The 27122-nt window shown below is 44.2% G+C and overlaps 8 protein-coding genes across 8 annotated transcripts; 3 read left to right on the top strand and 5 right to left on the bottom strand.

Moving 5' to 3' along the window:
• Positions 1–524: 524 nt before the first annotated feature.
• On the top strand, positions 525–864 carry LOC125770297 (putative uncharacterized protein DDB_G0283527; the record flags this gene model as incomplete). The annotated part of the gene is made up of 1 exon (XM_049439707.1): positions 525–864. A coding segment is annotated over one exon (246 nt), but the record flags the coding sequence as incomplete, so codon positions are not given.
• A 1775-nt stretch (positions 865–2639) lies between these two features.
• LOC125770235 (keratinocyte proline-rich protein-like) lies at positions 2640–4906 on the top strand. The gene has a single exon (XM_049439633.1). It carries the CDS (start codon positions 3592–3594, stop codon positions 4597–4599), a length of 1008 nt encoding a protein of 335 aa, XP_049295590.1. The 5' UTR covers positions 2640–3591; the 3' UTR covers positions 4600–4906.
• A 319-nt stretch (positions 4907–5225) lies between these two features.
• Positions 5226–6901, top strand: LOC125770254 (probable chitinase 10). Its single transcript, XM_049439657.1, has one exon. The coding sequence runs from the start codon at positions 5938–5940 to the stop codon at positions 6790–6792; it is 855 nt and encodes a 284-aa protein (XP_049295614.1). The 5' UTR covers positions 5226–5937; the 3' UTR covers positions 6793–6901.
• Positions 6902–6995: 94 nt separating this feature from the next.
• LOC125770132 (protein mahjong) lies at positions 6996–14418 on the bottom strand. The gene is made up of 7 exons (XM_049439451.1): positions 14207–14418; positions 12014–14097; positions 11448–11932; positions 10185–11329; positions 9830–10120; positions 9111–9753; positions 6996–8176 (listed from the first exon to the last, which is right to left on the bottom strand). The coding sequence occupies exons 2-7, from the start codon at positions 13756–13758 to the stop codon at positions 8007–8009; spliced, it is 4479 nt and encodes a 1492-aa protein (XP_049295408.1). The 5' UTR covers positions 13759–14097; positions 14207–14418; the 3' UTR covers positions 6996–8006.
• A 324-nt stretch (positions 14419–14742) lies between these two features.
• Positions 14743–16056, bottom strand: LOC125770234 (26S proteasome non-ATPase regulatory subunit 7). The gene is made up of 2 exons (XM_049439632.1): positions 15749–16056; positions 14743–15674 (listed from the first exon to the last, which is right to left on the bottom strand). Exons 1-2 carry the CDS (start codon positions 15918–15920, stop codon positions 14830–14832), a joined length of 1017 nt encoding a protein of 338 aa, XP_049295589.1. The 5' UTR covers positions 15921–16056; the 3' UTR covers positions 14743–14829.
• Positions 16057–16572: 516 nt separating this feature from the next.
• Positions 16573–19264, bottom strand: LOC125770185 (zinc finger protein 436-like). Its single transcript, XM_049439548.1, has 4 exons — positions 17650–19264; positions 17426–17542; positions 17317–17353; positions 16573–17242 (listed from the first exon to the last, which is right to left on the bottom strand). The coding sequence occupies exons 1-4, from the start codon at positions 18812–18814 to the stop codon at positions 16888–16890; spliced, it is 1674 nt and encodes a 557-aa protein (XP_049295505.1). The 5' UTR covers positions 18815–19264; the 3' UTR covers positions 16573–16887.
• A 142-nt stretch (positions 19265–19406) lies between these two features.
• On the bottom strand, positions 19407–24277 carry LOC125769513 (zinc finger protein 91-like). The gene is made up of 8 exons (XM_049438246.1): positions 22779–24277; positions 22594–22710; positions 22486–22522; positions 22095–22428; positions 20378–21566; positions 20192–20308; positions 20068–20104; positions 19407–19992 (listed from the first exon to the last, which is right to left on the bottom strand). The coding sequence occupies exons 1-8, from the start codon at positions 24175–24177 to the stop codon at positions 19644–19646; spliced, it is 3579 nt and encodes a 1192-aa protein (XP_049294203.1). The 5' UTR covers positions 24178–24277; the 3' UTR covers positions 19407–19643.
• An 84-nt stretch (positions 24278–24361) lies between these two features.
• On the bottom strand, positions 24362–27051 carry LOC125770303 (zinc finger protein 567-like). The gene is made up of 4 exons (XM_049439712.1): positions 25641–27051; positions 25452–25568; positions 25343–25379; positions 24362–25264 (listed from the first exon to the last, which is right to left on the bottom strand). Exons 1-4 carry the CDS (start codon positions 26791–26793, stop codon positions 24892–24894), a joined length of 1680 nt encoding a protein of 559 aa, XP_049295669.1. The 5' UTR covers positions 26794–27051; the 3' UTR covers positions 24362–24891.
• Between the last annotated feature and the right edge of the window lie 71 nt (positions 27052–27122).

Genomic DNA, 27122 nt, shown 5'->3' with positions numbered 1-27122 from the left:
CCGTGTATTCCTGGAGTCACTTGTCCTCCAACTGGTCCTACACCAGCACCCACTCCGGTTCCCACTCCGGCCCCAACTCCCGCTCCAACTCCGGCACCAACTCCAGCACCAACTCCGGCACCAACTCCGGCACCAACTCCGGCCCCAACTCCGGCACCCACTCCAGCACCAACTCCGGCCCCAACTCCGGCACCAACACCGGCCCCAACTCCGGCACCAACTCCGGCACCAACTCCGGCCCCAACCCCGGCACCAACTCCGGTGCCAACTCCTGGTGATCCTTGCATTCCAGGAGTTACCTGTCCACCAAGTGATGCTGGCAATTGCGTTGCAGATGGTCGGTGTCCTCCAAGAAATGGAGTCGAACCTAAACTTCTTCCACATGTCATGTGTGGAATGTTCTACAAATGTAACAATGGATTTGCTTGTGAGCACAACTGTCCTCTAGGTTTACATTTCAACGAAGCTTTGAGTGTGTGCGATTGGCCATCCAGTGCCTGTTGTGATCCAACCATACCATGTGACCCTCCGTGCATTCCTGGAGTCACTTGCCCTCCAACTGGTCCTACACCAGCTCCCACTCCGATCCCAACTCCAGCTCCAACTCCGGCACCCACTCCAGCACCAACACCGGCACCAACTCCAGCACCAACTCCAGCACCAACACCGGCACCAACTCCGGCACCAACTCCGGCACCAACTCCGGCACCAACTCCGGCCCCAACTCCGGCACCAACTCCGGCACCAACTCCAGTGCCAACTCCTGGTGATCCTTGCATTCCAGGAGTTACCTGTCCACCAAGTGATGCTGGCAATTGCATTGCAGATGGTCGGTGTCCTCCAAGAAATGGAGTCGAACCTAAACTTCTTCCACATGCAATCTGTGGAATGTTCTACAAGTGTAACAATGGATTTGCTTGTGAGCACAACTGTCCTCCAGGTTTACATTTCAACGAAGCTTTGAGTGTGTGCGATTGGCCATCCAGTGCCTGTTGTGATCCAACCATACCATGTAACCCTCCGTGTATTCCTGGAGTCACCTGTCCTCCAGTAGGACCAACACCTGCCCCACCAACTCTTCCCCCACCAACCCTTCCACCTCCTACACTTCCTCCACCTACACTTCCACCACCAACCCTTCCCCCACCCACTCTTCCATCGCCCACGGATCCCTGCATTCCAGGAGTAACCTGTGCGCCGAACAACTGTCACGACGATATGCGCTGTCCTGCACTAGACGGTTTGAAGCCTACGCTCTTTGCACATGCGGAATGCCACAAGTTCTACAAGTGTTCCAACCGAAAGGCTTGCGAACACGCCTGTCCACAGGGGCTGCATTTCAACGCGAAACTGTTTGTGTGCGATTGGCCCGAAAGTGCATGTTGCAGTCCAACGGTTCCATGCAATCCGCCCTGCATTCCAGGCATCACGTGCAGCAGATCGTTTCGGCTCTAATGGAACTAGATTCCATTCACCACGAGATTGACAAACGCAACAATGGACACGGAATTAGATGTAGCCTTATGCTTAGCGGTAACTTATACGAATAAGTGCTTCTACCTACATTTTATGAATATCAGATTTCTGTACGTCGTTAGATAAGAAATCTTTTATTTATAAAACGTATTTATTTACCGTACATATATGCTATAAGATAGTTTTTCTTTTCTCAAACGATCAACGTAACAATCCTTTATACAACTGCTTCTGCAACACAACTATTACTTATGACTATCCGTAGGGATATGGGGTTGCATCAGCTGCATTGCACCAAACTAACTAACCCTTACCATGATTATCAGCGAATACTAACCCACATATTTAATCGAAACAAAAGTATAAATATATACATATATACATACATCTATTTGCATGCAAAGTTCAATCGGTCTTATTTACTTACTTACTTACTTACTTACTTACTTACTTACTTACTTACTTACTTACTTACTTACTTACTTACTTACTTACTTACTTACTTACTTATTTACTTACTTACTTACTTACTTACTTACTTACTTACTTACTTACTTACTTACTTACTTATTTCTTTACTTACTTACTTACTTACTTATGGAGTTAACTGTTTAACTTCTATCATAGTTCTGCTATTCCATCTATATATTTAAATTATATTACTATTTTAGTTTCATATCACACATATGAACACACACCGTAGGCTTGCAACATAATCATAAATAAATTTAAATTAAATTCTGAATTATTTTACACACTAAATGAGTTGGTTTGGAATTTACTGCTTCAAGACAACGACATTCTGAGGTGAGTCATAGCTTAATATTTGTGCTAAGAATTTTTTTTTGATTATATGATTGTGATCTTATATAGTTCATGGATCGCAAAGAATGATCGTCCATCGCATAAGAGTTACAAAAATTATTATTGCACAATATACTCTCTAGTATATAGGGGCGGCCCGGTGGTCCATGTGATAAACGGCGCCAGTCCACACGGCCGGACCGGGTTCAAATCCCATCCGGACCGTCCCCCCGTAGCAAGAACTGACTATCCGGCTACGTGGTAAAATAAGTCTAGTAAGCCAGAAATGGCCGGCGTGACCTTGTAAGGTCGTTAAGCCAAGAAGAAGAAGAACTCTCTATTATGATTTAACTAACGCATATAGCTTGTTAGTATGGTTGATTACTGCGCAGTGTTAGAGTCTTTAAGTCCAGGTTTAAATTTCTAATGGCTGGTTTGCTAAGTATGTATGAAATGCATTGCTTCAGACGTAGATCCCTATATCCCCTCACAATTCAGCTGCAAAAGATCATCTCGGTTCTAGTGCATTCTAGTGTTGCACTACTCTCATTATGCTTCGCTTATCAGCGCTGTTAATGGACGATGGCAATGAATATTGTTGTGAGCAGTGAGATGTTGGATATGGCATTTTCGGCTATCTACTGTAGTAAATCTAATTGCCATTAACGTACATAACCGCACATGCTGCGTCAAAACGTTGTACGCACTGTGACGTAACAAGGGCTGTCCGTATCACCCATCGTCTGCACAAAACGGTCATGTTGCACGTGTTATCATGTCGAACGTCTCTTCCTACGGAAACTATCGGGTAATGCATCATTGTAGACATAGGCTACTATCGGAAGTTTTGTTTTTTTTGTTTTTTTTATATGGTGTCTTCAATAAAGTAAGTTCAGGCCGGGTGTATCGGAACGCGTACGTCATGAACACGGTGAACGATGCCCTCACGGGGTAACACGTGTCTGGATGCAAAGCACAACCTTGATCGAAGCGTCAGAAACGCATCCGACCACATGTAAGCCATGGGTTCACTAATTGCAAACACATTTGGAGGTAGTTCATGCCGATACTATCCACATATCGCTGGTACCGCGATCTGATTGCGACCATCGTCGATAACGACCGTTTTGCTCGGCCAACAGTGAAAGGACAGCGAGCGAAATGGGAATTTGTATATAAAGCTCGCAGTATCCATCGCAGCAGTTACAGTTCGCCATCGGCAGCTCATTTCTTCAGGTCTCACAGTACTACCTACTAGCTGCCCACAAGCGAAAGTCTAACCTCACCCACTCAGCACTACTCAGTACGGCAATGTACCTTCCACTCTTCCTGGCTGTCGCGCTGGCAGCTGTGCTGACCAGCGGACAACAACCGTGTGATCCATCCGTTACCTGTCCCACGTTCAACTGTCATCCACATCCGAATTGCCCAGCCAGGGATCCACTTCATCCAGTGCAGCTTCCGCACAGTGACTGCAGCAAATTCTACAAGTGTAGCGGTGGCAATGCCTGCGAACAGCTCTGTCCCGTCGGTTTACACTATAACTCACGCGAACAGTCGTGCGATTGGCCTAACAGAGCCTGCTGCGATCCGAGCGTTGAATGCGGACCCGGTGATTTCCCACCGACCAACTGCGTACCCAACGCGAACTGTCCCGCCACGTCGCAAGATACGATCCTGCTGCCGCACAACAACTGTGCGATGTTCTACAAGTGTTCCGGACCATTCGCTTGTCCGATGAACTGTCCGCCACAGCTACACTTTAACCCGAAGCAGAACGCTTGCGATTGGCCCGAGCGTGCCTGTTGTGATCCGACCGTTCCATGCGATCCATGCATTCCCGGCGTTACTTGCCCACCAACGGGACCTACACCTGCTCCCACGCCTGCTCCCACACCTGCTCCCACTCCAGCTCCTACTCCAGCTCCCACTCCAGCTCCTACCCCAGCTCCCACACCAGCTCCCACACCAGCTCCCACACCCGCGCCCACACCCGCACCCACACCCGCTCCTACTCCAGCTCCTACCCCTATTCCAACACTACCGGACACGCCATGTGATCCTTCGGTCACCTGTCCACTAAACTGTGTCGAGGATATGCGCTGCCCACCACGTGACGGTACCAAACCGGTACTGCTACCGAGCACTAACTGCGCCAAATTCTACAAGTGCCAATCCGGACGAGCCTGCGAGTTTGACTGTCCGAATGGGCTGCATTTCAACTCAAAGGAAATGGTGTGCGATTGGCCGCACCAAGCCTGCTGTGATCCAACCATCCAGTGCGTACCGGCCTGCATTCCTGGTGTCACCTGCCCATAAGCAGTGATCAAATGATACTGCTTATATGAGCATGAGTCACACTATATACATACGTATATACATACACATAAAAAAACATGATAGTGAGCATTGTGATTCCCTATGAGGCGTATCAATAAAATAGAGCAAATGTGAATGAAAGGGTGTTTGTCGGTGTCCATTAAATCCCCAGCAGTAACTCTCTATTACAGTAGAAAAGTCCGCACAACCTTGCGAAGTGGCAAATGAAGGAAAATCCTTGAGGATTTAAAACCTCAACGGACAACGCGAATGACTATCGGTCAATTGGAAGGTACTCGATAAGGACTTTAACTTCTCAGATTAGCGAAATCGTTTGGATTTAACGAATCTTTTTCTAATCCATGGAACTGCTCCGAATCGCTTACATACGGTTTTGATCCGTACGGAATCGTGCGAATCGACCATCATATCTTTACTGGAAGGGAATCTTTTATTTTGAGGTACTTGGTGATCTTGGCCTGCCATTTGTGGACCTCTCCTGAGGTTGTAGTGCAAAATAAGAAGAAGCTTTCCTATGCCATTACCTCAAATTAAGGACCAGGACAACGTACTCAGGGAGCTTGGTTGAGAAGCATGGACCCGGTACTAGCCAGTTTGATTACTACCTTTTTCTAACAAACTTGTGGAGTGATAAGACATAAGGTTTATGAATTACTAGAGTCTTTTACCAATACGCCCCAAAACGTCTATGAGAGAGATGGCTTTAAAATGGCAGATAGGAAGCACAGCTCCGTTGTTGATGATGACGTATCGGAACATAGCACCGCTACATATATTCAAGACAGATACTCCTTTTCTTATCGTTCCGTCACCTTCATGCCATTGTAGGAAGCAATTTTTTTTATTGTTAATTTTGTTTTATCTATTTTCCAGTGCACCACAACCGACATGACTTATAACGACTACAATGCTCGTAACGGCTAGCTCGTAACGCTTTATGTGCCTAGTGATAAAACCATAACATGTAGTACACAACAGTTAACGCATGTACTGGAAATGATGGAATATAGTATGTCTCCCTGCGTTCGAAAATAAAGTCGCAAACAGTGGTCATCACTCTTCCTAAATCGGCAATCGTCTGATAAGGAAATCCCAAAATAACCCGAAATAGATCGATATCTGATTGATTATATGATATCCGAGAAACTGTTATCCTTCCTGACGAGTTGTGTGTTTAATATAAAAACTTATCCACACGGCTTTGGTGGGCAGTTTGGTGCTGTACTGCCATAGAATCGAGATTGTATTATTCTTCCAACTCGAGAAGTGCTTCATACTGATTGTGAGTAGTAGATCGTTCAAGATCCAATAAACAAGATGATCGTGTTGCTGTTGTTTGCCATTGTTGGCTTGGTGTACGGTACGGAAATGGAACCTTGGAACATGCCCGAGAATTGTGCGATCGAACCGAGATGCCCCTTGATCGATAATTCGTTGAATCCAGTGTTTCTTCATGCGACTTCCTGTAACAAGTTTCTCCAGTGCGCCTATGGAAAGGCCTGTGAACTGTCGTGTCCGATCGGGTTACACTGGAGCGCTCAGTTAAATCGTTGCGAGTGGCCAAATGTGGCATGCTGTGATCCCTCGGTACAGTGTGTTCCCCAATCCCCGACTGTTCCCAATACCCCGGTACCGATCACAACTACCACACCATCATCGACGACAGTGGGAATACCCGGTAACAACCAACCCAACCAGTGTACTGTTGATGCTCGATGCCCGTTTGACGACAATACTAACCAGCCCACGCTGCTAGCGCACGAAACTGACTGCAACCTGTTTTACAAATGCTCGTACGGCAGACGCTGTCTATTGGCATGCAAACCAGGGGAACACTTTAGCGTACATCTGCAGCGTTGCGATTGGACACAGTTTGCTTGCTGCGATCCCAATGTACCGTGCCAGCAGCTATCGACCACACCGGTCTTACCGACGAATGTGCCTTCCACAGACTGTCGTCCGGATTCTCGCTGTTCGCTCGGGGATGATCCGTTAAAGCCGCTGCTGCTGTCCGTACCAAATAATTGTGGAGCGTTCTACAAGTGTCGCAACGGAGACGCCTGCCTACTGTCCTGTCCCCCTGGACAGCACTTTAGCCAGACATTGCAAGTATGCGAATGGCCTCAAGTTGCGTGCTGTGATCCATCGGTAACGTGTGGTTCCTGGAATTGATTAGCATTTTTGAATAATTCTAATCCGGATGTCCGTAGACTACCACGACCTAATACCAGCACCTCACTGAATGGGCTAATAAATGAATACGATTATTGGAATAGTACTGTAGAACTGCTGTAGAAAAAGAAAACAGATCGTTAATCTTTTTGTTTTTAAATTAGTTTTCCGGATTGACACCCATCACTATTAGACACTAAAGATTCGTATTTGTTACTTTTTTCTTACTTCGCATATTTATTACATTAAAATTTCTACTAAAATTTATCAAAAATACACTGCGATAGTGTCTGGCAGAAGCTATTCCATGGTTTTCCCTCTCCAGATCTTTCGTTTGCCATATCTGCGTTCCGCTGGAAACCAACGACACATGCCTACCAGCTCTGCAATTTATCCTTTCATACAGATCATTTAACACCTGCACTTAAGCTTGCAACGGATCAATCGATTCTGTACCAATGGGGCTTACAAATAGAATTCTGCAAATATATGTACTTTTTTTTTAAATAAACTATGCACACGTTGGTTCTCTGTAGTGTGTGGATGCGTTAATGCTTGTGGTTTCGTTACAACACAATAATTCCGAAAGTTACAAACCGCATCGACCGAAATGAGCACACAATCAAAAACGATTAATTCAAATACCTTGCACAGATTGTTTGCAAATGTGTTCCAATTCAAGCAAAATAAATAACGTATAATCTGCCTGCACTAATGCCCCGAAGAGTACCTATCTAATCCTGATAAGCTTACACACGATCTCAAATTTTCATCTTAGCTGTATGTCGTACACACTTCAATCCTTAGGCTACATTAGGCGAAATGTTTAAGACTGCATGTTCCTTTTGCATGATTTTTTTCACGCCTCTATAGGCCTAGTTTTGTTTATACAAAATCCTTTACTAAACACTACTGTACAACTGGAACTAATGCAACGCGATACATATCATAATGCATAATGTCTTGCTTATGCTTTTTCTTTATCAAAGCTTCTGCTGTTCAGGGCTTTTGGTGCCTTCATTTGGATGATGTTTACACATTCACACGTTATTTTACAAAACCATATTATTTTTCGTTCAGCTCTAATTCTGGGATCAGATTTGTTGCCGTAGCAGCTTCTATTTTAGGCGCCCATTTTGTTTTGTTTTGTTTTTGGCCTTCGTTTGGCGGTTTTACGCTGACGCTGCCTTATGCACTACACGTTTCAAGACGCATCACAGCTCTATATCCGATGCCGTCGTCCAGGACGAATCATCTGAATCATCAACACCGCCATCGTGATCATCATCTTCATCATTGTTGTTATCACCATCACCATCTTCATCGTCATCATCATTTTCGTCGTCATCTTCGCCATCATCGTCGCTGTTCGATGCTGAGGAACCTGATTGCGAAAGATCAACATCAACGACAAAATAATGATAATACTAATAAAAATCATCCTCATCATCCTCTTCATTGCTGTAATCATTTGTCTTCTTCGTAGTGTCACGACGTCCAAGAATTATTCCATCAAATTTTCCGGCTAGTTCGCGGGTCCGCGATGTAGTGATGGGTATGGAATCGTGGATCCACTCCGACTCCGCGTATGAAAAATTGATCCCTACTCCGACTGAAAAGCAAAATTGACTCGAACGAGCCCGGTCGAGTTCGAATAGGTCCGATCATGTCCGACTAGCCATGTGTTAACTGTAAATTGTTCAGGGCACGATCCTACTCCCCCCCTCCCGCTCACTTCTGCCGGATTCGTTCAGACGCCGAATCCACATGGCGGTGGAGTCGGACCGATCCGACTCCGAAAAAATTTATAATTTACCCATCACTACCGTGATGATTGCGGTACTCTAAACATAGAAGTGAGTGGAAAAGTTGCAAAAAATGGCGCTTTTGTTGGTCGATGTCGATGGATTTATGTTCAATGCGATGCGATGTTGAAATAGTTTGTTGATAGCAACTTAAAACCAATATTTGAAGCGCCCTTCTTAGGAACTTTTGAACAATATTCGATATTTTATTGCAATGGATTGCTGAGGAGCGATCCAAGGACAGAAATCGTTCTACTACATTTGTTCATATTTTCCGTTCATAATAAAGCAAGGTCTTCGCGAAAAAGAAACAAATTGTCTTAATTCTAGTCATTTTTTTAATAGCATCATTTGGTAGGTATAAAAAACAATGACAATGTTGATTCACCAGGCGTTTGCTGCGGGTGTTAAAAAAACATGATTGGATCCACACAACATATGAATGAATGGAATGAAACGCGACGTTTCATGCGACCCCAAGCACATTGTGCTGACGTTGGTTTCATTACTTACCGACGGACTCCGTTTCTGACATGTTTTCCTCCGAGTTTTCCATCTCCTCCTCGTCTTCGTCCTGATCGTCACCACTGTTGCGCTTCCGGCCGACGCTGTAGATGCGTACTACCGATTCCTGCATCGAGTTGTATCCACCCTGATTCTCAGCGACGGCAATTTGGCTACCGTACCGATTCACGGCCAGATCGGAAATGTTACGCTTCACGTCGATGGTGGCAATGCTCGTGTAGTCGTAGCAGTCCAGCACTTTAAAGCTGGTCTGGTACGCTGCGATCTCCGCTAACTCCGAGTCTTCCTTATCGAGTGTCACACCGTACATTACATTTTGGGCAGAAAATTTTATGTGTGTCTGATCCAACGATGGTACCGTGCGAAGCAGGTGGAACGTGCGTAAATCCCACACCTCCGTATTTTCCACGATTTCCAACCCATTTGGATGAAACACGCCGGAAATGTTTTGGTTCAGTTTGTCGAACTTGTGTATCTCCTTACCGGATGCGACGTCCCACAGGACACCATCGGATAGCAATAGCTCATCGTTCGGGCAGAAGGTGGCACGGTTTTTCGTGTACTGATTGGGAAAGGTCGGCTCGAACCTCATGACTTTCTGACCCGTGTTTATATCATATATGGTGGCAATCTGCACACAAAACGAAACAATCGTTACGTTAGATATTTAGATATTTTGTTCGTCAGTATACACTGTTTACACTTACCTGATTGGTCGTGGCCAACACCTTTTCCGGCGTAATATTGGCAAACTCTACATAGTCTTCCTCGTCCCATACGAGCTTTTCCGATATGTGATTGCCCTCCAAACTCCACAGCGTCGATATTGCGTATCGCCAATTGGCAGACGTAAGCAAAAGCCTGCCGTCCTTGCTGCATTTGACAGATGCGACGTTCGTTTCGTGACAGCTGAAGCTATGTTCTTCGTTCGTATCGTTGAGGTTGAAGATTTTCACCTCACCCGTTTGCGATCCAACTATAAGTCTTGTCCCGCATGGCTGCAACGAATAACGCGGGGTCATTTTAGTCCAAATATGGAAACCGAAATACAACCCAACTTACCGTAAAATCACAGGAGGTAAAACAATAATCCATCTCGACCGTACGCAACACGCGTGAGGCGGAAAAGTTCGAATGCACCAGCCGACGATCATATCGTCTGGATACGATTCCTGCCTGCCGCCGGTAAAACCGGGCAGCAAAATTGTTCCCAACGCCGGACATTCCATTTAGGCATGGATCGGGACATTTGTGTGGCTTAAACAGATCGAACGGTGGACACGTTGACATCGGGTGTTTGCAGAGGGCGTGCTGATTGGTCAGATACTCGGTGATGATCGAATTGAGCGTTATGTTGTTGGCCGCTGGTGTGGTTTCGGTTGGTAGCGTTTTTGAGGTGGTAGTGGCCAGCAGCAAAAAATTGGACGCATCCGTTGCGGAAATCTGCTTCTGCAGCGAACGCTGCGACGTGCTGGACGAGTTGGAACGATTGATATCCGCGGGTGTTGCCACCAGCCTGTTCGTCACCGGATGATGCCCGTTTTGGGTGCCACTGTTCGCAGCAGTCTGCTTCTTAATCAATTTTATCGGTGCGAGCGGTTCGCCAGGATCGATCGTTGGGCTGCTGATACCGTCGTATGATCCGTCCGGCGTTACAATGCTCCCATTTACACCACCCATAGGAACGTTAGTGGCAGTTGCGGAACTTGTGCTTTCAATGCTTGCCGCTGCTAGGGCGGCCTGCAGGTTCGCCTGTGCCATCGATGCATTGAACGATGCATCCACCGTGCGACTTCGAATGCGAGAACGGTGTATAATGTTGGTGTTTGGCGAACGGAAGACGAACGGTGAATGCAGGGAAGCGGCCGACCGCGATATGGAAGACGATGGGTTTTGCATTGAATGATGCGGCAACTGATGGAACGCTGCCGAGCTCAATCCGGACTCTTTCAGCAGTGTGCTAGCCGTATCCTTCAAACCGTTCGCTATCAAGTGCTGGTAAATCAGCTGATACACCTGCTGCTCGTTGAACAAAATACGCGTTTGCGCAACCACATTTGCCTTGTGAATGTTGGACAGCGAAGTGTCAACCTGATTGCCAAACGATTCCACCTTGCCCGACACACGCTCCATCAGCTCTAGCGCATACTTTTGGAACTGCACGTGCTCCACGCGTTTTTCCTGTAAAATCGGATCGCGCATTAAACCTAAAATGTGAAAGAGAGAGAGGGAGAGAGTTGTTATTACCAAATTATGCCCATACGGGTAAAATAGTGAACAAAGCGGACAAAAATAACTGTCTTAGTCACCAAGCAGATTACTTACTCTGTAATTCACCATGAACAAATAGGGGAAGCTTTCCAACGATCTGGCGCACGGTTTCCGAACGCGCAAGACCCGCCAATGCGCGGCAGGCCATCCCACGTATGCAGTCCGCATCCGTAATCGGTACCTTGATCCGCATTAATGCCAACAGCACTAGAATGCCATTGTTCGACCGAACACTCTCCCAAACCTTCTGAATTAGCTCTTCAGAGCTTTTATTTGGCATGCGCTTTTTCGCGGTACCGAACCGTGCCAGCGAAACGCTCGGTCGATGAATTGGTGCACAGACCAGATGCACCAGCAAGGCAAGGGCGGATTTTTGCACCTCCGCATCAGCAACATCACCGTCGACGGCGTTTAGAAGCACGCTAATGCCGGTCAATTTGCTTTCATGCTGTGGCAGTTGTTCGACAAACACGTTGTGCACCCGAGATATGACGGTGCAAATGCTGAGAGCATCCAGCGCGTACCGTACCGTGTCGCCGCTGGAAAACGAAAAAAGCAACGTTTAACATTGGTTAATCTCCCACCCCCTCACCCACACCCATTCCCTTTCCTTCACTTACCGTCCACTGTATGTCCAATCAAACGTGAGTAAAATTATGCGTAACAGTAAGGTAACACCGCCCAACTTTAACAGCTCGTCCACAGGAGCCCAGTGAGCTTTCATTGGTAGCAATTCCTGCAGTGCGGTTATTTGCTGACTGATGACTTCCGGCGTATTTTTTACCGCCTTAAAGACGGGCTGCGACAGCGTACCGGATGGTTCCTGTTGCCGCGTCACCTGAATGTACTTGTAGTACAGATGGTTCTCGAAGTATTTCTTCAACGCAATGCACACGTGGCGTATCACCTGCCGTTCCGATGCCTCCTCATCCTCGTTCATCTCGTAATCGTCGGTTACGACGAGCACGGGCAGGACGGCGATCACGTTGTACAGCTGCCGTATACCGTCCTGCTTGTCGAACTCGTCCAATATAATCTTGAACTGGCAGCTCAATCCGAAGAACATCGTCGCGTGGCATCGACCGGAATCGTGCGAACATCCAAGCAACCAGAGCGCGTACGATACCATCTCGGTAATGATTTCGCGCGACATCTGACAGATGCGCTCCATTGCGTCCTCGCAGTAGGCGAGGTAGTAGAATGCAATCGACACACCGGTTGCTGCCAGGCTTGGGCGCGGTATTTTCAGTAACCGCTCCAAACCACCGTTGGTGATAAATTCTAGCGAAAATTTCTTATGACACAGCAACGATGCGAGATACTTTAGCGCTTCAAACGCCAAACAGGTGTCCTTCGGGTCGAGATGTTCGATGTAGCGAAAAATCAACTGCATCGCGTTGTGTTCGAACACGTGCGGCAAAAACTCCTGATACTCTCCCATCGGTGTGAGATAGTTCAGGATACACATCTGGCTCGTGGCGGACGTTAACGGATAGTACGGAATCATAATTGTGCCATCAACCGTACGCGATGCATTATGTTCACCCTCATCCAATTCCATTGCCCGTCCGTCATCGCGGACGATTGCCTCACTCGATGTTGACGGTCCGGCAGCGGATTGGGCTTCGCCATCATTCATCGCTTGTTCCGATTCGTTCGATTCCGGTATTATGCGTGTAGACGATGGCGCTAACTTTAAAGGCGGTGCACTCATTCCCTTCGGAAAACTTACTCCGGATGTTGAAGGCTCCTGGGCTGATGCTTGCAGATGAGCATTTTGCAAAGAATGTAACCGGGTGAGCATGATTGGTAGCAGCCGAATGTTTTGCTCTCTGAAGCTCACGGCAATCTCCTGTTCCTCCATTGCCGCTCCTAGCAAAGCTGTTGCGTAGCTTTGCAGTGGTTCAACACTATTTTCGGCCCAGCCGTACAGCCGCTTAATCAGATAGTCGTACTCCACCTGAAAGACGGCGGACGTATCCAAACCGGGCATGATGACCAATATTAGTCGACAAGCGGCGACATTCAGTGCGTGCGAACTATGCTGCATAGTCTGACGTGTGAAGAAATTGTCACGCAGATAGTCGTTCACCAGCCGCGTGATAAAATTATCTTTCCGGAATAACAGCTTCAACATCCGGCCTAGCTCACAGTTTGGATCCGTGCGCGAAGGATGCCTCGTGTCGAACGGATCCGGATCTTTCATCTTATAGGCAAGCATTTCTGCCTCAAACAGTTCGGCCAGCCGCGTTACGATTGGTTCCGGGTCGAATCCCGGGATGGTGTGATTTTCGTCCCATAGCTGTAAGATGCGTAACAGGTCGTTGCCGCTCAGGATTTCGGACTGACCCAACGGTACTGCCATGGTGAACACGGGATAACTGCTTATATGCAACCTACTACGACTCCAACGACCGTCCGAACTAGCATTACCGAAGAAGGAAACCGTACCACACAAAGGGCACTGCCGCTATTGTTATACGCACTACAAATAAGCCGCTTTTTGCTTCCCCAACTTGACAGCTCTCAATACAAGACGAATTGTAAACACCACGCGCGAACAACCGAGCACTACGCACTTCGTATGGGTATCCTTAACCTCACTTTCGACGTTCGCAACCAGGAACAATACCAATTCAATACGTTATGCGTACTGTTGCAGACACAGGATGGTCACAATTAACGTAACTAAAGCCAGTGGGGCCTACAAATGCAAAGGGAAAGCAAAATTACAAATCTCGATGATCATAGCAAGCAGAGAATGCGGAAAAATCAAACATTCCCGGTGTTTCTCTTTGACCAACACTACGTACCACATCTACACCTGGCAGCTAGAAAATTCTGGCAATTTCTGTATATCCTATGCACCGCTAACGTTTTCTTACGCTTGATATAATTATATCACGAAATACAGACGATTCAGGATTGCGGAAAAATGTGCAGATCCTCTCTAATGCAAACCAGAAACACTTTTGAGTTCGGTCAGAACTGTCACTGCAAATCGATCAACCTGCCCAGACGTGCATGCGAGATAGCGTGGTTGCAGACCTTACTCGAATCGCCCTAGAGCGCAATGAAAACGTTTTCTTTCAAATTGATCAGTTTTTTTTTCTTTAATTTTTCACCCCTTTTCCTCTAAGCCCAATTTACGATGGAGATTGTATAATAAAACTGATTAGAGAAAATAAAATTTAAAAATGTTTTGGCTTTCTTGGAAGTACACAGAAGGCGTAGAAATTTATAACACCTTGTCTTGGTGTATTAAATTTAAAGGTACGCGTAAAAATGAAATTTAAAGGCGGTTCCTTTTTTATCTGTTATTACAGTTATTACACATAAACGCCATTGATACACCTTTTTAGCTTTCATTTATTGTGTTACCAAAAAAAGTTTTAGCACTCCTTAAAACAGCAAAATATAATCCTACTCAGCATAACTACTTTTTCTTTTCTTCTTTCCCCTTATCAGCTTTTGAATCTTCTTTTTTGCCGTCCTTCTCATTTTCCTTCTTGGTCTTATCCTTGTCGGCACCCGCATCCTTACCATCCTGCCCCTTTTTATCCTTTGCGTCATCGCTCTTCTTGCCTTCCTCAGCATCCCGGTTCGTTAGTTTGTTGTTGATCAGATTGTGCAGAGCGATGATGGATCGTACCAACGATGCCAGATAAACGACCAGCATCTGATCGTTCGTTTTCACGTACAGCGTGTCGGTGAAGTTTTCCTGCGCTATGTCCGGCAGTAGGTTCAGTATGTCCTGAAGCTGGTATACGATTTGATGATTTATCGGTAGCTGACCATTGCCAACCTTGAGTAAATAGTTTTTAATATCACGCAGCTGTGCATTCAGTCCTTTCAGGCCCAACAGCTGGTTTGTGATCTTTTGCGATAGGCTGCCAACCGTCGTATCCTTGATGTCACGCAGCAGATGTTCGACTCCCACCTCTTCTGCCTCTTCGGCACCGATCTCACTCGGAACGTGCTCGAACGTTTTCGACGTAGGCGAACCGTCATCGTGAACTTCTTCTACCGCTATGTAAGCCTCCGTTGGAAGTCCCAAATCCTTCGGTTTAGCATCGATGATGACCAACACGGAGTTCGGACAGTAGCGTCTGATCAGTTCGTTAATCGCGATATCGTTTTGGCAGAGCTTTGGGCCAGTGTGGTACCAGCCTACGACACGCTCGCGTGCATTCACTTTCTTAAACATACCGTACATGTTTTCCAAGTAGTCATGGTCGAGGAACCAGACCGACTTGTCTTTGTCGTCCTCGTCAAAGGGAACTACAATAACACAAAGAAAACAATAGAAACACATTTATCTCACTATGGTATGATTATAGCCTCCAGCTGCTTACCTGCGAAGCTGTTGGACACATCCAGAACGCCTTTCGCACGCCAGCAACCGAGCAAGACACCAACAACGCGTTTCTGATTGCCGATCTTGCCCATCCGGTTAAAGTGGTCCACCACGCTGAGCAGCACCAGCGGATGGACAATTACCTTAGTCGTGCTGAGTTCCGACGGCATTTTCCAGGACAAGAGCTTGAGCTGAAGCAAAAATGAGCAGTTTAATATAACAAATAACGCCAGAAACGACTGAAACAATTGTCTCTGGATTTTTAGCTTTTCGCAATGACAAAACAAGTTTTACGTTTGACGTTTTCGGCCCGGTTTTGTCTTCTTCATCAAAGTCTTTTTGACAACAAGTGATTTTATGCTCACCGCAACACTAACCGTCGATGGTAGTGTGGATGACACGTAGAGTTTTAAATAATTTGTCTAAATTTTAATTTCATAACTTTATGCGATACTTTCGACTATAGTTTTAGAAGTTTCTGCTCTCTGCAATTATTGTGCAATCCTATATGGGTAAAAGTATCCCGACTAGCAATGTCAGCACTTTGTCCATACAAAAAAAATCGCTGTTCGCTGTACAAAAAAGCGGATTCTACGCATCCTCATTTCGCTCTGAGTGCCGTTCTAATTTGAATTCGTATTCCATTGAAGCTCCTAATTGTGTGTCACTACAAAGCGGCATTGTAATAAAAATAGTAAAGCTATAAAAGGCCAAACTTTCGCTGTTAAAATCATTATCTAAATTTGATTTGGCGTGATTTGCGAGACGATATGAAGGTTGATGCTTCGACTTCAAATGCTTACAGAGACAACTTAACAAGAATTTCAGCTTTATATTTTATTTTATATTTAATTATTACTTTATTCGAAGTATAACACAACATTCGTCTTCACTTAGGATTTGGAAATTATAACTTTCGTCTTCATGATTTTGATCCCCTCGTACACTTCCGATGTGTATCTTCTTCTCAACGATCGGCTTAGTAGATTTACTTTTTATCACGCAGCCGACAAGTCTGTACTTTCCATGGGAGTACCGCGGCCAGCTGCTACAACCAAGCTGACCTGAGAAGCATCAGTCCATCAGCCATATCCACTTTCCAGTTAACCTTCGTCCCAAATTAAGCCAACTTAATACTTATGCACTAAGTTTATCTGGTATGCTCTTGTCGGCAGACTGGTTCATTTCCTTCTCGTATCGAATTTTCAAAATATTTGTGCTTGTAAAGCGTATGTTTTTATCCTCCTCGCCTGAAAGTGCCTCTTTGTTGCCCGACTGATAATGGTCCTTGTAGTGATTCCGTAGATCCGTGAGCAGCCGGAAAGATGCATCGCAACGATCGCACTGGTACGGATTGCTACCAACGTGCGCTTTCATATGCTTCACCATATCATTGCTTTGCGTAAAGCTACGCTCGCAGTAAGTGCATTTGAATGGTTTTTCTCCCGTGTGCGTAAGCATGTGACGCTTTACGTGATGGCTTGAGGTGAATCTGAAGAAAACACGAAAATGGCAACTGAGCGTTACAAACTTAATCAAGTTGAATGATCGAAATAACAAACATACCTCATATTGCAAACCTCACAGGTAAAGTAGCGATCGCCTGAAATTGAAAAGCAAATTTGTTACACACCCAAAGTTTTGTACAGCATTGTTGCCAGGATGTGTATATTACCCGTATGGATAAGCTGGTGTTTTACTAATGAGTAATGTCTGCTAAATTGAGATCCACACGTGTCGCAGCTGAAGTATTTAGCTTTCGTATGTGTATGTTGATGTCTGTCTAAATAACCTTTTGCAAGATGGAGCATAAAGATAGCAGCACAATAATTATATTGTACAAGCGAAAAAATAAATGGCCCAACTATAGAATGAGATAGGCAATGCAAGGATACATACTTTTCATGCTGAAGCGGCTCGGGCATAAGGTACATTGCCATGGTTTATCGCCAGTATGACGAATCAGATGCTGTCGAAGGTTGCTTCTGTTGCTAAACTCTTGACCGCAATGGGAGCACAAAAAGCCTGTACCATGGGTGTGCGTTCGTATGTGATTCTTAAGCAGCTGCTCCGTTTGAAACCCTTTGTCGCAAAACATGCAGAAATGCGATCGGCCAGTAGCGTGACAGTACTGGTGATGCTCAAAGGCCGCTTTGGTCATGAACACCTTCGGACACTGTGTGCAACAGTGAATCTGATCGGGATGTTCCGTTTTCAAGTGCTCCGTAAGTTCTTTCGGCGAGGAGTAGGTCGGCGCATTGCAAAGCAGACAGCGGTATGTATCTACCTTGGTTTCCGGTTCCTTCGTTTCGTCCGAAATGTCTTCTTTAGGTTCTTGCACCTTTCGCTTAGCCCTTGCTTGATTTCTCTGCGGTTTTTCCTTGCCAGCGGCAGAACCACGCTTCGATGCCTTTCGTTGTCGTGCGGAAGTATTGCGTGAAACTTTTTTACTTGATGTGGACGCGCTATGGGATTGTTGTTCATCATCTTCATCATCTGTGTGTAGCTCGTAATCTTCCGTTGGTGTGGGGGAACGGTCTTCTATCACATCGGATTTTATATTAAACGATGAAATATCCTGCTGCGTGCTTTCCACGATATGCCATTTTCGGGCAGCCCTCTTAAGCGTTGGTCTTTGAGCTAATTGCGTTGGTTCGCTCGTTTCATCATCTTCATAGTTGGATGCCAGCTCAAGAGAACTATCAAGAACAAAGTTTTGCTTCACATCCTCGTACACATCTTCGATTATGTATGATTCGGTTTTTCGGGACATACATTCTCTCAGAAGATCGCCACTTTTCATGCACTGCTCGTATAAAGCATACGCACCCAATACCTTGTCCTTACAATCTGCACAAATTTTTCTTGGCCAGCACATGAACTCATCCATCTTCACTTGCTCCGCATTGAACACGGAGGGAACCAACTTTTCCATCATCATATGCATGCTTATTGCTTCATCCTTGTACACAGCTTCATAGATACAGTATTGTTCGGGACATAATACAGCACAAATACGACAAAGCGTCGGTTTCATAGCAATAGTCAAAAATTCTTCCTCCATTGTAGCTAAAATTGTGAGCAGTACAATGTAGAAATAATGTAAACATCAGGCACCAAACGATTTGTTTGCGTAGCTCTGTTGACATTACGCTGTCAGTCCTTTACCAAGGTGTTTCTATATTTCGGAGCTATTTTCTATCAATATTTACGTCATTTTTGCTTTCGAAAATTCGTAGCATGGCGGTTTGGATTACACATATGCATTTACAAGCTTTTTTTTATAAAAATCTACAATATCATACCCGAAGAGATGATACTGCAGCGTAGATACTTCTACGATTGAAGCAAGAATAATATTTCTTAAGGCACGCGTGCATGGATCGATCATACACTCCAGAAACTATGCTGATCCACAAGTACGTGGAGCAGATGGCACCTTTTAATAGTTGCATAGTAATTATGATGTCCCAGCAACGGCACGACTTGCACTTGCTTTAGAGGACTTCCAGCAGATACTAATTAGTCCGTCCATACCCTCCATGTAAATTTGTACTTTTTAAAAGGACCAAGACGAAGCGGTTTTTGCAACTGTTTTCATTTGAGATACAAAAATGATTTTAGTTAAAGTGTATCAATTTTTTATTTATTACAATGAACTATTCCTCCTAGGGTAACGACCTACGAATGGTACTCCGGTTCCGTTACCATTAACCAACCGGCGCCTCCTTTAAATGTTAAACTAACATTAGCTATGAAAATTAAAATTATAGAAATTAAACCTGCGATAGCGAAAACTACGAGTAAAATACACGTATGCAGGTAAAGTAAAATGTGTTGTATTAAAAATATACTTCTACCCATACATCATTAAATCGTCCGGCAAATACCGATTAATTGTCGTAGCTGACCTCAACTCTTTGAATCATTTCTTTTTGGTATCGTAGCTTTAATATTTCGGTACTAGTAAAACGAATATCCTTATCGTCCACCACCGGCGAGGGACCAATTCCTTTCTCACTCTCGTCATAGTGCTCTTTGTAGTGGTTGCGCAGATCCTTCAGCAGCCGGAAGGATGCGTCACAACGATCGCACTGATACGGATTGTCACCGATGTGTGTGCGCATGTGTTTTACCAAAACGTTGCTTTGTGCAAAGCTTCGATCGCAGTAGGTGCACTTATAAGGCTTTTCACCCGTGTGCGTAAGCATGTGACGCTTTACGTGATATGGCGAGACAAACCTGCGAACGGGAAAGCGTTTATTAAAATCTCAACTGTGTCACTATACTTTAATTTTCATTCTTGTCAATATTTACCTCATGGGACATAGATCACACACAAACGGACGCTCTCCTGAAACAAACGAAAAACAGATCAAATTAATAAATATTACTCGCTCATTTACTTCGTCTCAGCAATAATCGTCTCAGTTTAATTTACCTGTGTGAATTATCTGATGCTTGACCATCGAATAATGCTTGTTGAACTGTGAACCGCAGGTCGAACAAGTGTAAATCTTGTTTTTCGAGTGTGTGCGCATGTGTACAGTTAAGCAAGCTGCAATATAACCAATGGAATTAACTCTCCATAATCATGAAAAACAATAGACTACCACGCATTCGTTACCTTTTGTATTGAAACGGCATGGGCATAAACTGCAAGGCCATGACTTGCTATCCGTATGGAATGTCATGTGTTTCTGAAGACCGCTTTTATTTGTAAATCCCTTTCCGCAAATGGAACATAGAAATTTCGGGTCTCGTGTATGTGACTTAAGGTGATTTTTTAGAAGAACTTCCGTCTGATAACCCTTGTCACAAAACACACAGAAGAACGAACGTCCCGTAGCGTGGCAGTACTGATGATGCTGGAAAGCTTGATCGCTAACGAAAACCTTTGGGCACTTTTCACATGATTGTATCTGATTCGAATGCTCCGCCTTCAAATGATCAGACAAATCATTTGGTGACGCATACGTAAGTCCAACGCATAGCTGGCATGGATGTACTTCTATTTTTGATTCCAACAATTCTTCCTGTTCCTTATCTTTCTGCTTCATCACTACTTTCGTCTCTCTCTTTTTCCGTTCCCGTGAAGTATTTTCGGTTTTTAGTTTTGTTTTCTGGGTTCTGGGTTTTCTGGCTTTACGTGCTGGTGGTTCCCAATCAGGCTCGGTGATCTTTTCTTCAACAAATTCTGTATCATTTTCATCAATCAGTTCTTCTATTGTTAGCTCATTAATTTCTTCCTTAATGTCCGCGTGCTCAGGGACGGTTGAAGCTTTCTGAGCTTTTGCTGTTCCTTTCATCTCGTTTTGGCGCGTTTTTACGGATCGTCGTGAAACGGTCAGGATTTCTTCCGGTTCCTCAGCGCCTTCGGCTATAAGATCACATTCTACAAACTCTTCCGTTGGTTCATCGATAATACAATCCACCGGATGGAGTATTTGTGAAACTTCTTCGTGAAACTTCTCCTTGGTAAAACCTCTCTTCTGTAGCTTATCACAGCTATCAAGGCAGCTCTCGTACAGTTCGTACGCATCTTGTACTTTCCGTTTACAATCTCGACACACCGCCGTTGGCCAGTTCATGCTGTAGTCGTGCTGCAGTTGCACTTCATTGAACACAGCTGGAAATATCTTCTCCAGAACGATTTGCAAACTCGTCGTGGCGTTTGCATCCAGTGGTTCGTGCATCCGGTAACATTCATCCATTTGCACTACACATATGCGGCAACAACTCCCTGGATCCGCCGTATGCCAAACCTCCTCCACATTCATTGTTGTAAAATGAAGCAAACCACACAAATCGAGAAATTTTTAACTGCTGAAGCAACACGCACTTGTTTGTTTACTTCTTCAACTTCTAGAAATCCTCCAGTCAAAGAAGGCGTCTTTTGTTGATTTTTTTTTTGCTATCGAATTTGACAGCAGTCTACGCGAGCTTCATTTGCGATGTATAAATGCAAGGTGTGCCTTGGTGAATAGTTATGAAAAATATGGAGATTTCATTTCATTTGCTGCATTATTCCACAACGCAAAATTCATGCAAAATTGATTAATTGAGGAGATTTTAACACTCTAGCTTATCAATCTTCTCGTGAAAGGGATCGATGGTGCCAAGGTTCCAATCACGTGTATACGTCATCGCCTAACAATTACGCGTTTCGTACGCGACACTTCCCTTTTTAATTAATTTAATTTATTTTGTTTCTTGTTGATTGTAAAATAGTTTCTTTATTTGGAAATTAAGCAAGTCTTAGTAGTTAGCTTAATGTGATTATTGCATAAATCAAACCTTGCCATTCCGGATGATTTCACACACTGCTCCTGCTGTGCTCAATGTTCGTTTCCTAATAATGTTCCCTTTTCTTTTTTAAATCTTAACTGCAAAATGTCAATGCTGGTAAAGCGTATACCTTCACCATTTTCCGGCGATGAACCTGGACCATGTTCACCCTTCTGATAATGCTCTTTGTAGTGATTGCGTAGATCCGTGAGCAACCTAAACGATACGTCACAACGATCGCACTGGTACGGCGTATTGCCAACGTGTATTTTCATATGCTTCACCATATCGTTGCTTTGTGAGAAGCTGCGATCGCAGTAAGTGCACTTAAATGGTTTCTCACCCGTATGAGTACGCATGTGACGTTTAACCATGTAGCTCGTAGTAAACCTGGAATTACATTCACAAAATAACAATCTGCAATCAGCATCGCATCTTGATACATACCGCATGCCACAAACTTCGCAACCGAACGGACGCTCGCCTACAATGAGAATGTAAAAGACAAACGATCGTAAGTACATATTTCGACCGTTACTAGAATAGGATCCTCACCTGTATGAATCAGCTTGTGCTTGATGAGTGAGTAATGTTTATTAAACTGCGACCCACAGGTATCGCAGCTGAACGCTTTTACTTTCGTGTGTGTATTTTGATGTATCGTTAATCCGCCTGCAAAACGAAAGCGTAAGATCGATCGATCAATCGCACCAGCATGCATCGCATATGAACCTAATTACCTTTCGTACTAAAGCGACACGGACACAGATTGCATGCCCACGGTTTATCACCCGAATGGCTAATTATGTGTTGACGTAGATTACTCTTGTTGTTAAACTCTTTGCCACAGTGAGAACACAAAAAGTTCAACCGGTGGGTATGAGTACGTATGTGACTGTTAAGCAGCTTTTCGGTTTGAAATCCTTTGTCGCAAAACGTGCAAAAGTAGGATCGTCCTGTTGCATGGCAGTATTGATGCTGCTCGAAGGACGTTTGAGTCACGAACACCTTCGGACAGTGTTCGCAACGCCGTAGTTGATCGGGATGATTTTCTTTCAAATGCTCGGTGAGTTCTTTTGGTGAGGAGTAGGTCGGTGCATCACAAAACAAACAACGGTACAGATCGATTTTGGTCTCCAGATTTTCTGCATCTACGTGTATTGTTTCTGGTGAATCGATTTTTGTTTTAACTCTTTTGAGCTTGCTGCCACGAGCTTTGGACGAAGCCGTACGGGAAGTTTTGGCATCGAAATGCAAATGTAGGTTTTCTTTACTTTTCTCATCCGAAAGACTGCCATCGTCGCTGTGTAACTTTGTCCGTTTTCCATTACTTTTATCGTTCAAGTCTTCATGTTCTTCGGAACAGCTAAGTTTGCCGGGTTTAGTTTGCTTTCTTTTCGTTACAGTGTGCATTACATTTTGGCGCTTTTTGAACGATATCCTCTTAGATTTTCGCACAGTTTGAGAAAATGTATCGAGAACAATAAGCTCCACGGGTAATCCTTCTTCAAACGGATTTTCCTCGGTAACCGGCGGTACTTTTTCTGGCAGGTCGTTTGTGAAATACGCTTCCTTTGTTACAACGAGCGCCCCGTCGTCGTTCGTTTCAAGCTGTTTGTGGTCCGAGAATTCGATGTTCTTCTCAGATTGGGCATGCAACACGCACGACTTTGGCACTTTACACTTATCGTCTTGAGATAGTGTAGATGGCCAATTCATACTGTGGTTAGGCTTTTCCAGCTTTACGCTAAATACGTTCTCTATTTCCAGTGCTACATCCTCCGATGGTTTGTTGCTGTAATAATACTCGTTGCTTGTATTTCCTCCCTCACCACTGCTCATTTCAAACTGTTGCTGATTCAGCAAATCCACACTTTTTTCACACAGTTCATACAACGTGTACGCATTGATCACTTTACATTTACATTCTTGGCAGATTGCAGCCGGCCAGTTCCTGCTGCGGTCGTGCTCCACCTGCTCCAAATTAAACACAGCTGGAAACAGCTTTGCCAGCATTAAGTGTAAGCTTAAAGAACTTTCCTGCTGTTCGTGAATGCAAAATCGTACATCGCACGTTGAAACACAAATACGGCAACAACCTGGCAGCATTTCCGGATCTGTGCTGTTTCCTATATCCATTGTATAAGATTAGATAGGGTATACGTCTCTTATTACTACCGAAAAACTAGAATTGAATTTGATTCTGAAATTTTCTCGTAGGAAAATTAGAGAGACATCAACGCAGTGTTTATTTGTCATAACAAATGGATCAAAACACACGGACAAGGTTAATAGTGTTTGGATATGACACACAATGCAGCCAAGAAAAAGAAATTCCGAAACTTTTGAATATGAAATACGTTGATAAATGTTTACAATTTTATAAAGTCGTTTATTCGCTTATCGTATAAGATTAGCAGTTATATATGTATTAATTATCATAAACGATTATTTTGAAACTAAAACTACAGAAGGGAAACAACATAACAATCGAATAGTTGTTATTATTCTTATCCTAACTTGGGAAATGGTTTGGAAGTTGCAGAACCGATATACCGTTCCTTCTTTAAACATTCTCTAAAGGTCCTCGCCAGAAAGTATAATTGTGGTCTGAAGTCTTTCAGCGTTAAACAAATGCTCAAGGAACAAAACTGGATGGTCGGACAAGTGCAAACTGGTTCATTTTGCATGGAGGAAAATTATTTTACGCAAACAGTTTTAAAACGATTAACCGTTTTTTTGTTGTTGCTTTACATTCAATAATTATATAGCAGCGATTTAATTGTACTTACGTCTTCCTAGCTTATGGAATTTAGTTCTAGTTCTGTTGTGTGAAGGCCGACTTCGCTACCACTAAACCACAGAGCCGTTGGTGTCTTCGCTTGCCTCACTTTTTAGAGTGAGTTGACTCATTTCTTTCCGGTATCGCAGCTTCAATATATCTGTACTAGTAAATCGAATATCCTTATCTTCCACCACCGGCGAAGGTCCAATACCTTTCTCACTCTCGTCATAGTGCTCTTTGTAGTGGTTGCGCAGATCCTTCAGCAGCCGGAAGGATGCGTCACAACGATCGCACTGATACGGATTGTCACCGATGTGTGTGCGCATGTGCTTTACCAAAACGTTGCTTTGTGCGAAACCACGATCACAGTAAGTGCATTTGAAAGGTTTCTCACCCGTGTGCGTAAGCATGTGACGCTTCACATGATACGGTGAGACGAACCTGCGAATGAGAAAGTGCAAATTAATATTCCACCAATGGTGGGAGCATATTTAATGCTTTATTATTTTAAATACCTACCTCATAGGACACAGATCACACACAAACGGACGTTCTCCTAAAACAAACGAAAAACAGACCAAATTAATAAAAGTTACTCACTCATTCTAATCGGCTCAGTTTACTTTACCTGTGTGAATTATCTGATGCTTCACCATCGAATAATGCTTGTTGAACTGAGAGCCACAAGTCGAACAAGTGTAAATCTTGTTTTTCGTATGTGTACGCATGTGAACATTTAAGCAAGCTGCAAAATACATTAAAATATTAAATTTAACATTATCAACCAAACACATATCTAATGCACCTGATACGTTACTTTTCGTATTGAAACGGCATGGACATAAACTGCATGGATATGATTTACTATCGTCATGCAGCAGCATATGCATTTGTAAACTGCCCTTGTTAGCCAAGCCTTTACCACATATTGCACAAAGAAATTTCGTGCCTCGCGTATGAAACCGAACATGATTCTTTAGCAGTAGCTCCGTCTGGAAACCCTTGTCACAAAACGTACAAAAGAACGAACGTCCCGTTGCGTGGCAGTACTGATGATGCTGGAAGGCTTGCTCGCTTACAAATACCTTTGGACACTTGTCACAGAATCGTATTTGACTGGAATGCTCCGCCTTTAAGTGGTCGGTCAGATCTTTTGAAGACGCATATGTAGGTCCGTTGCATAGCTGACAACGATTTATTTCCATCTTGGATTCCAGGGACTCTTCCTGTTCCTTGTCCTTCTGCTTCATCACTCCTTTCGTCTCTCTCTTTTTTCGTTCCCGTGAAGTATTTTCGGATTTTAGTTTTGTTTTCTGGGTTCTGGGTTTTCTGGCTTTACGTGCTGGTGGTTCCCAATCGGGCTCGGTGATCTTTTCTTCAACAAATTCTGTATCATTTTCGTCAATCAGTTCTTCTATTGTTAGCTCATTAATTTCTTCCTTAATGTCCGCGTGCTCAGGGACGGTTGAAGCTTTCTGAGCTTTTGCTGTTCCTTTCATCTCTTTTTGGCGCGTTTTTACGGATCGCCGTGAAACGGTCAGGATTTCTTCCGGTTCCTCAGCGCCTTCTGCTATAAGATCACATTCAACAAACTCTTCCGTCGGTTCATCGATAATACAATCGACCGGATGGAGTATTTGTGAAACTTCTTCGTGAAACTTCTCCTTGATAAAACCTCTCTTCTGTAGCTTATCACAGCTATCAAGGCAGCTCTCGTACAGTTCGTACGCATCTTGTACTTTCCGTTTACAGTCTCGACAGACCGCCGTTGGCCAGTTCATGCTGTAGTCGTGCTGCAGTTGCACTTCATTGAACACGGCTGGAAATATCTTCTCCAGAACGATTTGCAAACTCGTCGTGGCGTTTGCATCCAGTGGTTCGTGCATCGGATAACATTCATCCATTTGTACTACACATATGCGGCAACAACTCCCTGGATCCGCCGTATGCCAAACCTCCTCCACATTCATTGTTGTAAAATGAAGCAAACCACACAAATCGAGAATTTACTAACTACTGAGGCAAAACGAACTTTTTTGTTTACTTCTTCAACTTCTAGAAATCCTCCAGTCAAAGAAGGCGTCTTTTGTTGATTTTTTTTTTGCTATCGAATTTGACAGGAGTCTACGCGAGCTTCATTTGAGATGTATAAATGCAAGGTGTGCCTTGGTGAATAGTTTTGAAAAATATGGAGATTTCATTTCATTTGCTGCATAATTCCACAACGCAAATTTGATTGCAATATGTTCTGTAAATTGTCACATTGCTCAATATTTCTATTAGTCTTCAGGGCAGTTCG

This window comes from Anopheles funestus, chromosome 3RL, assembly GCF_943734845.2.
Source record: "Anopheles funestus chromosome 3RL, idAnoFuneDA-416_04, whole genome shotgun sequence".
Taxonomy (NCBI): Eukaryota; Metazoa; Arthropoda; class Insecta; order Diptera; family Culicidae; genus Anopheles; species Anopheles funestus.
Note: the sequence above shows the minus strand (reverse complement) of the source record. Positions and strands in the feature narration are given on the sequence as shown.